The sequence below is a fragment of the Camelina sativa genome, chromosome 11, assembly GCF_000633955.1.
Source record: "Camelina sativa cultivar DH55 chromosome 11, Cs, whole genome shotgun sequence".
Lineage (NCBI taxonomy): Eukaryota > Viridiplantae > Streptophyta > Magnoliopsida > Brassicales > Brassicaceae > Camelina > Camelina sativa.
Window position 1 is genome coordinate 48,863,420 of NC_025695.1, and position 8,428 is coordinate 48,871,847.

Below are 8,428 nucleotides of genomic sequence, written 5' to 3' on the forward strand. Positions count from 1 at the left end.
AAAAAAAAAAAAAAAAAAAAAAAAAAAAAAAAAAAAAAANAAATCCGCACGTGCGGGGGTGTGGTATTACTTTATTAATAAAAAAACAAATAGCTGCGAACCCTCTAACTCGTCCAGAAGGTCTTCTAAGGCCATTTTAACGGTTTTAAAAGCCCATGTAAAACTTATCAAATCCATCTGACCCAGTATCTTGAAAAACCCTAATTCTCGTTTATGAGACAAAAGCGGCAGCGTTTAAGTGAATCTGATATATAAACTGATTCACAAGTCTCTGTCTTCACTTCTACAGCCACACACACACACAAAAACCCTAATCTCTTCATTTTGGTTCACAAATCCGGCGAAGATGAAGTACAATCCTCGTGTGACCTCTTCTCGCCGGAAGAACAGGAAGGCTCACTTCACAGCTCCTTCGAGCGTGAGACGCGTGCTCATGAGCTCGCCGCTATCCAAAGATCTCCGACATAAGTACAATGTCAGATCGATGCCGATTCGTAAAGACGACGAGGTGCAAGTTGTTCGTGGGACGTTCAAAGGAAGAGAAGGGAAGGTGATGCAGGTGTATCGCCGTAAGTGGGTGATTCACATCGAGAGAATCACAAGGGAGAAGGTCAACGGAACAACGGTCAACGTCGGTGTTAATGCGTCGAATGTGATGATCACTAAGCTCCGTCTCGACAAGGACAGGAAATCGCTTTTGGAGCGTAAGGCTAATGGACGTGCTGCCGCGGATAAGGAGAAGGGTACCAAGTTCTCAGCGGCTGATGTTATGGAGAACGTAGATTGATATTGAATGAGGTTTTTTTCTCTAGTTTTCTATTTTTATATAAGTTTATATGAATTTTTTTTACTCCATGGATGATGATATATATTATTCAGAACTCGAAGTTAATTTTTTTTTGGTTTTGGTACCAATGTACCATCATTTTATGCTTAATATATTTCCTGGCTCTTGACATTGGATCGTGATTAAAGAATCTGATTGAGATTTAAATTGTGGTTTTAATCGTTATTGATATATATTTCAATCAATCGAGGGATGATTTTGAAGTGATTGTAAATCTCTATCCAATCTCTTCGCTAACGGTTTTGAAAAGGTGCTGACAGTATTGGGGAACAAGTTAGGGTTAACGATTTGAGAGAATCTTCTTTTGCAAATGTATACACCCTCGGTTCGATACTCCAATCAGTCAGCTGACCAACTAGGCAAACTGGCTCAGGGTTTCCTAGAGATTTGTTGCATAATTTGCATCCTCCTCTTGGCTCTTAGTGTGTGAATGATTATTGTTCTAAGTTTATGTAAACCCATTATCAGCCTAACGAATGATAGACGCAACTTGAAAACCATTTTAGATTTCATCGAATCAGGTTATTTACTTTCAAGAGTTGTAAAGTATCATATTTTATCAAACTATTTACTTCTTTGTTCTTTGATGGATTGTGCAAAATGAAATGGTAAAAAGACTAAAAATCAATTGAGTTTTCAAGAATACTGCTTAATCGAAACAAAAAAGTCAAGACAAAAACCAAACATATCTGAAAAAGAATTATCCGTTTCACTGCGGATCTTTTATTCCAATTAACCGGAACGGAAAAAAAGGGAAGAAGAAACAAGCAAACTCTCTCGTGTCCTGCCGTAGAAGAAATCAACAATGAGAGAAAAGTACGGAGACTCCAGCAGGTCTTCTGTGTGTGAGTGAGTTCTCAAGGTTTGAGAGCAAGAGAGAGACCAAACCTTGGATGCTTTTCTAAAGCCTTTGTGTCAATCTCACTGGAAACCGTCACTAGTGATTTGGGCATGACCTCGTGCTGGAAAAGAGCACCGAGTGTGCCATGGTTGTTGAGCTTAGCTTTCACTGTAGTCGAATGATCAATCGCGTACACCCCACCAACCGTTATCGTGTTTTCATTAGTTGAGAATTTCCTGTAAACCTCACCAACTGTTGCGGTTCTCTTAAATTCATCAAAGTGATGAAGGTACGATGCTTTGACTGAGTCTCCTTTGTCTCCCCTGCAAAAAAAAAACTCATATAAGTTAGACCCACACAAGACACAGCCTTCCCTAGGATTGATTTGATTTAAGATTGGTGGTCTTACAATATCACAGAAAGGCAAGCGTCTGGTTTTGTCACACTGATCCCAGCATTGTACTTGGTGAAGGTTTTGGAGGTTGTGTCATATCCAGCTTCAGCACCAAATGAGATGACTGGTGAACCAAGAGTAGCTGTTATGTCAATTAGTGGGTTTTGTTTCAAAGCTGCAGCAGCGGTTACTGTTGCGTGGTCGTGGAAGTATTGGACCTCGAGCTGTTAATGCGATTCAAAAGTTGAAGGGTTAATTTTCAAACCATTGAGAAGTTAACATCTGTGATTTCATACAAAAAAAGGATTTCAAACCTTAGCAGAATTGTAATCAGGGACTTTGAAGGAGGCGATGGCTTTTGTGGATGGGAGGATCTCGGTGAATGTGACTGTTGTCAAAACCTACCAAGCCAAAAACATACAAACGCGGTTAACAGATTGATATGGTTTTAGATGAAAAAGTGTTTGCTGAATCTCAATTACTACTACACTCACACTAGAATCAGTGTCGATTTTGACATCAAACAAAGCATTCTTGTACTTGTATTGTGTGGCAACATCAGCAGCATGAACTCCTCCTTTCTTCAGAGCAGTAGATGTAAGGGCCTAAACAAAAGAACACAGACAAGTAAATAAGGCTCTCCATTCGTGCAAAATTATACATGGAGTCAAGCCTGCCTAAATTATTAGGCTTCTGAAGACAAAAATTTCCCAACAACAACAAAATCGCTATCAATTGACACAGTCTCACACAATAACAAACTTGTACAAATAGATAATTTCTACAGCAAATCTACACCCACAGAAGAAATATGAAAGATACAACAAAGCTATAGCAACGTTGACCTCATTTGCATCATTCTCAAACATGTATTTCTTAAAGAGAAGTAATATCATCATCCTACACTCGTCTTGCACTTAATAGATCCAAACTACCCAAAGATCTAATACAGAACTTATGAAATCGATTTTAACAAGCAACGAGACCAAGAACATAGACTCTAAGAGCTGCTAAATGCACACGACACAGAAGAGTATCACAGAAACACAACGATGGAAAAAGAATATAAAGAAACATACTCAGATGAATCTAACCAAAACCGAAAACGAACGGAAACCTAAGATTACGAAAGGGGATGCATCGATATAACAAAACGTACCACGCCGGAGGCACTGTAAGTGGAAATACTGAATTTCTGATCGGTGTTGTAGTCTCTCGTCAACAGATCTACCAAGAAAGGGAAACAAACAAACAAAAAAAAAAGCAACGGAATCAGCTTAAAGAATCAACAGAACCATCCAAACCTAAATCAAAAATATCTGAAAATCTTTTCTAGCGTACAAGAAAAGATTCGAAACACCAGAATCAGTGAACAGGCATAAAATGCACGCAACAACTGCGTTGTGATTTCAACCGGAATCGAAACGACGAGAGATTTAATAATAAATAGAAGAAAAGAGCGATACGATGATTTTAACCTTTGGCTTTTTTGCCGATATCGGCGAAGAGTCCTGGACCTTTGCTCATGGTTGATCGGAGATGGTAGAGATCGTCGAAGATTTGTGAGGAGAAGCGGTGAAGATAGAAAAATACGTCTTGTTATTATTATTATTTTTTTTTTTTTTGTTATTCCGTGGTAGACGAAAATAAATAGTGAAATCGTTTACTATAATTACAGCCTGTCACATTCTTTAGTGACAAACCACTCACAATCGTTGATGTGGCATCATAGCATAAGATGCCGGTTTATCGAATCGCTTTTGTTAACGAGGCCTACTAATCCAGGCTAGGCCATCTTAATAAACATGTAAAAGTTGGGCTTCGAGACTAATGGGCTTGTCATCAAATTACGGCCCGTCCAAAGTGACTATCGAACCCCTATATCGTGAAGGTCGGGGGATCTGATTTTCGCCGATTGCATCATCTAAAAGAATGGCGACGAACAAAATCGTTCGTTTGATCGCACCAAGCGGATCCGTCTCCTCTAGATTCCTGGAGCCAGTTTCACGTTTTTTTAGCTCCGGTACTCCTCCCCCACCGCAAGCTCAATCTCCGACTCCGAATCAGGATAACGTGAAGCCAGATCAGAATCTTCAAGAGAAGGAAGAGGAAGAAGAAGAAGGAGGTGAGGAGTTTATGAACAAAGATACTGGTGAGATCGGAGGACCTAGAGGTCCTGAACCGACTCGGTACGGCGATTGGGAACAACGTGGTCGATGCTCTGATTTCTGAGACGATCCTTATTAAAAAAAAAACTGTAGGTTGTTCTTGTCTTTCTTATTTCTGGGAAAATTTGGGGAACAAATTCGTTTGATATATGTGTTTATGTAATTGCAAATAATGGGAGAACAGTGAAGAAGAAACTTAAGTAGAACTTCAAATTCTTCTATGTTCGTTTCCTTGTGTGCTTCATTTTCATGCTTGGGTTTATTGATTTGATGAATACATAAGATTCCCATAAGGTTCGCTTGATTTTGTTATCGTCGCTACTCGCTAGCTAGTTCTGGCTTTTTGATTCGAAATCGAATTTTAATTCCGTAATCATTGTAGTTAGAAAAACTTCAATACATTTCAGTTAACAATTATATTTGTTGCAAAACTCCAATGTCTCTCTAATCACTTAAGACTAGAGTGATTCACTGCAGAATAAAATTTATGTTCAATTTGAGAAAAAAAAGAATAGTGCAATTCACTGATGTTTTTTTTTTGTCGGCACACTGAGTTTCTAGAAGCCTTACAACATTAACTATTTGATTTCATATTTGCTAATAACTTAAATTGTTATTAGAACTCCGATCAAAATACTAAAAATAAAATTTCAAAATATCAGAAATATGATCAAAAATATCTTTCTTTCTTTCTTTTATAGTATAACCGATAGAAGCAAGGAAACGTGTCACTAAAATGAAACACACACAAAAAAATGGGTAACAATCAAAATTCATGATAAGAAATAGTATCAAAAGACCAAATAAAATATTTATGACGCTCATCTTCCGGACCACGAATTATATACACAAATGCACGCGATTATAACTAAAATGAACATATTGAAAATGAAAAGTATCTGAAATAGTATACCCCTTATTTATTAGATAGCAGACAAAAATCTAGTGGTTTAAAATTAAGACTATTATTTTGTTAACAAAATTAAGACTAATCCTAAACTTATCTTGTAAACAAGAAAAGGGATAATACTAGTAATAAATACGAGATTACAAATATAAAAAAACGAGGACAGCTAAAAATGAGCTGTGAAACGCCGAACAAGAACAAAATAAAGGACAAAACCGATCTGTTTTTTGTACGGCTCTTAAATTTTAACCCATTTTAAAAAGAAAAAGAAAACATGCAGAGTAGTCGTGTTTGAATTGAGAAAGCGGAAGAGATAAAATGTATAAAAACCCACCACCTCTTCTCAGCCGTTAAGGCGCGTGGATTCTAAGCCGTCCGTTTCGTAACCGTAGGCTCCACGCGCCTCTTCGTAATTTTTTTTTTCCCGCAAGGTGGTTTTTGTCTTTGCCTGCCGTGAAATTGAAATGATGATGAAGAAGGAAGCAAAATAATATCTTTTATATTATTATTGAACGCAAAAAAGTAAAAAAAAAAACAAGGAAATTAAAAAGAAAAATATCCTTTTCCAAGCTTTGGATTTTTTTTCCTTTCTCGAAAAGATTTGTCGTCTTCTATAATTTTGTTGTCTTTGTGACTTAGTGTGTGTGTGTGTGTGTGTTTATATAATGAGAAGAGATCTCTGATCTCTTTCTCTCAAGAAGCTTCTCTCTATTACAGAGCTTCTTCGCCTGCTGCTCTTTTCTTGATAAAGGAGGAGTCTTTATCGTAATTGAGAGCTCAAAAGGTATGTTCGATTGATCCTGTTTCTTTCATTTTTCTATCGATTTGGATTTGTTTTGTTTGTGAGGAACATTTCAGATTTATGAAAATGTATAGAGATTTATTTTGTTCTGTTTTTTCTGTTCAATTCCTTAATCAATGAATGAGAGAGATCTGATTCTTCCTTTGGAAAGCTATCCAAACGTTTTTTTGAGTAATAATAAAGATATGATGTGGAATTTGTTTTCTGAATCACATTAATCGGATAAACGAATCAAAGACATGATTTTTGGATTTCATTTTTGCATGTTTGGAGTGAAAGCAAGATCTTGTCTTTTAACTTTTAAGCAAATATTTACGAATCTTTTTTACCAAATATTCATGGAGAAATATTTCATTTTGATTGAGGCAGGAAAGAGAAGATAGGAATCAAAAGAGAATGGTGACTGCTTGTGTTGATCTTCATCAATCTTCTTCAGATTCTTCTGCTGTGCCTATTCCTCCACCTCTTCCATCAAAATCTGATGGACACAAGAGAACATACGGCGCACCAGGACTCGGGAATAGCTGCGTTTCGACGGCTACAAGAGATTTGTGGGATCGTCTTTTCAACGATGGATACAAAGCTGATGTTGTGATTTACACAGATACTGGCAACGTCATCTATGCTCATGCCAACATCATTGTAAGCTCTCTCCTTTTAACACTTCTTTTCAAAACTTTTGATGTTGATCAATGTCTACTTACTACTTAGCTAGGCGAATACATACTTGCTTCCTAGTCCCGTATATCTCTAGACTTGGTTTATATTGATAGTTTTGTTTTTTTGTCTTGGTTGTTGAATTTACAGGGAAATGCTTCCACTGTGATCAAAGGCATGTTGAAGCAAGCCAAAAGACATGGCAAGTGGCATACAATCTCTATCCGTGGTGTCCCTCATGATGCTGTCCGTGTTTTCATCCGTTTCCTCTACTCTTCTTGGTATATAACTCATTGCCTCTATACCTACTTATTTGCTCTGTGCTTTTTTTGAACATTTGTCTTATCGTAGTACTGATTAGACTTTACTTTCTTGGGTGTAGCTATGAGAAAGAAGAAATGAACGAGTTTATCATGCATTTGCTACTACTGTCGCACGCGTATGTGGTTCCTCAGTTGAAACGGGTCTGTGAATGGCATCTAGAACATGGTTTGCTTAATACTGAGAACGTGGTTGATGTGTTCCAGCTTGCGCTGCTGTGTGATTTCCCTCGGCTGAGCGTCATATCTCACCGTATGATCGTGAAACACTTTAAGGAGCTTTCTGCGACAGAATCATGGACAGCTATGAAGAAAAGCCATCCGTTTCTTGAGAAAGAAGTTAGAGACTCAGTGATCCTCCAAGAAAATGTAAGTACAGTTCTGTTCAACAAAAACCTTTTGTCCCCTTGTATATATATATATATATTCAACAAACGTCTAAGTATTAAATATGTGTAAATATATAAAAACGCAGATGCGGAAAGAGAAGATCAGAAAACGCAAGGATCAGCGGATGTATTCGCAGCTATATGAAGCAATGGAAGCTCTTGTTCATATATGTAGAGATGGATGTAAAACAATAGGACCACACGACAAAGATTTCAAACCGAACCACGCACAGTGTAATTATGAAGCTTGCAAGGGACTAGAATCACTGATCAGGCATTTTGCAGGCTGTAAGCTTAAAGTTCCAGGAGGTTGCGTACATTGCAAGAGAATGTGGCAACTCCTTGAATTGCACTCACGTCTCTGTGCAGATTCTGATCGATGTCGAGTCCCTCTATGCAGGTAAACACCCAACTTAAAAAACCTTTAGAGCTGTTCAGACCAGAATCAGGGTGGTCTTATGTCTGATTTTTTTTTTTGGGAACAGAAACTTGAAAGAAAAGATGGAGAAACAGAGCAAGAAAGATGAAACAAGATGGAAACTTCTGGTGAAGAATGTATTGGGGAGTAAGAAAATCGGAGGGTCTCCTTACTTTTTACCGGTGACCAGCGGTTAAAATCCTCAATCTCAAGGTTTCACCATCTTCGAAAACCTCAAGAAGGGCGAGTATTAAGCGTTTCTTGTGATCCCCTCCTACCCTAAGAACAACAAGTGTACCATAATAAAATTGAACCAATGGAAATAATAACACAAAGATTTTGTCAGCAAAGGGTCAAAAATATCTGTAAACCGGATTTGATCCGGTTTAACAATGGTTTTGTTCTTTTAATTACTCAGTGGCAAAATTGGTAATAAGCTGAGGCATCAAAACAACACAGGAGAAGAAGAATCAAAGAATCTACCAAAAAAATTTATATAGGACCCAACTTGTTTTGTTATTTTTAATAACTCCAAAAATGGAAAAGAGAAACGAAAAGATCGTGGTGGGAAAAAGTGACGTAGAACAAGACAAAACCAATAAGAAAAGACAGAGAGAGAGAGAGGACGTGGTACTAGTGTACACAATCTCGGTCTCACTCACATCACATGTTTCTATTTCATTTA

General features: G+C 37.5%; 4 protein-coding genes across 5 annotated transcripts; 3 read left to right on the plus strand and 1 right to left on the minus strand.

Annotated features, from left to right (window-relative positions):
• Positions 262-1,006, plus strand: LOC104727272 (60S ribosomal protein L26-2). The gene has a single exon (XM_010446335.2). It carries the CDS (start codon positions 347-349, stop codon positions 785-787), a length of 441 nt encoding a protein of 146 aa, XP_010444637.1. The 5' UTR covers positions 262-346; the 3' UTR covers positions 788-1,006.
• Positions 1,454-3,720, minus strand: LOC104727273 (mitochondrial outer membrane protein porin 2). The gene is made up of 6 exons (XM_010446336.1): positions 3,561-3,720; positions 3,242-3,309; positions 2,577-2,687; positions 2,397-2,483; positions 2,098-2,306; positions 1,454-2,011 (listed from the first exon to the last, which is right to left on the minus strand). Exons 1-6 carry the CDS (start codon positions 3,607-3,609, stop codon positions 1,705-1,707), a joined length of 831 nt encoding a protein of 276 aa, XP_010444638.1. The 5' UTR covers positions 3,610-3,720; the 3' UTR covers positions 1,454-1,704.
• On the plus strand, positions 3,981-4,562 carry LOC104727274. Its single transcript, XM_010446338.2, has one exon. The coding sequence runs from the start codon at positions 4,015-4,017 to the stop codon at positions 4,312-4,314; it is 300 nt and encodes a 99-aa protein (XP_010444640.1). The 5' UTR covers positions 3,981-4,014; the 3' UTR covers positions 4,315-4,562.
• On the plus strand, positions 5,714-8,199 carry LOC104727275 (BTB/POZ and TAZ domain-containing protein 4). 2 transcript variants are annotated; one of them, XM_019232808.1, is made up of 6 exons: positions 5,714-5,941; positions 6,325-6,601; positions 6,767-6,897; positions 6,999-7,305; positions 7,412-7,725; positions 7,811-8,199. In XM_019232808.1, exons 2-6 carry the CDS (start codon positions 6,356-6,358, stop codon positions 7,938-7,940), a joined length of 1,128 nt encoding a protein of 375 aa, XP_019088353.1. In that variant the 5' UTR covers positions 5,714-5,941; positions 6,325-6,355; the 3' UTR covers positions 7,941-8,199. The 2 variants fall into 2 exon arrangements, with proteins under 2 accessions (XP_019088353.1, XP_010444641.1); XM_010446339.2 differs by having other exon boundaries at positions 5,715-5,941; positions 6,329-6,601.

Bases quoted from the DNA above. Each gene is read 5' to 3' on its own strand.
- LOC104727273 (XM_010446336.1), bottom strand. From the start codon at position 3,609: ATGAGCAAAGGTCCAGGACTCTTCGCCGATATCGGCAAAAAAGCCAAA. The intron at 3,310-3,560 runs GTTAAAATCATC...CTTTCTTGGTAG, and splicing joins TATCGGCAAAAAAGCCAAAG to ATCTGTTGACGAGAGACTAC. The intron at 2,688-3,241 runs GTACGTTTTGTT...TCTTTTGTTTAG, and splicing joins CTTACAGTGCCTCCGGCGTG to GCCCTTACATCTACTGCTCT.
- LOC104727272 (XM_010446335.2), top strand. From the start codon at position 347: ATGAAGTACAATCCTCGTGTGACCTCTTCTCGCCGGAAGAACAGGAAG.
- LOC104727274 (XM_010446338.2), top strand. From the start codon at position 4,015: ATGGCGACGAACAAAATCGTTCGTTTGATCGCACCAAGCGGATCCGTC.
- LOC104727275 (XM_019232808.1), top strand. From the start codon at position 6,356: ATGGTGACTGCTTGTGTTGATCTTCATCAATCTTCTTCAGATTCTTCT. The intron at 6,602-6,766 runs GTAAGCTCTCTC...TTGAATTTACAG, and splicing joins ATGCTCATGCCAACATCATT to GGAAATGCTTCCACTGTGAT. The intron at 7,306-7,411 runs GTAAGTACAGTT...ATAAAAACGCAG, and splicing joins CAGTGATCCTCCAAGAAAAT to ATGCGGAAAGAGAAGATCAG.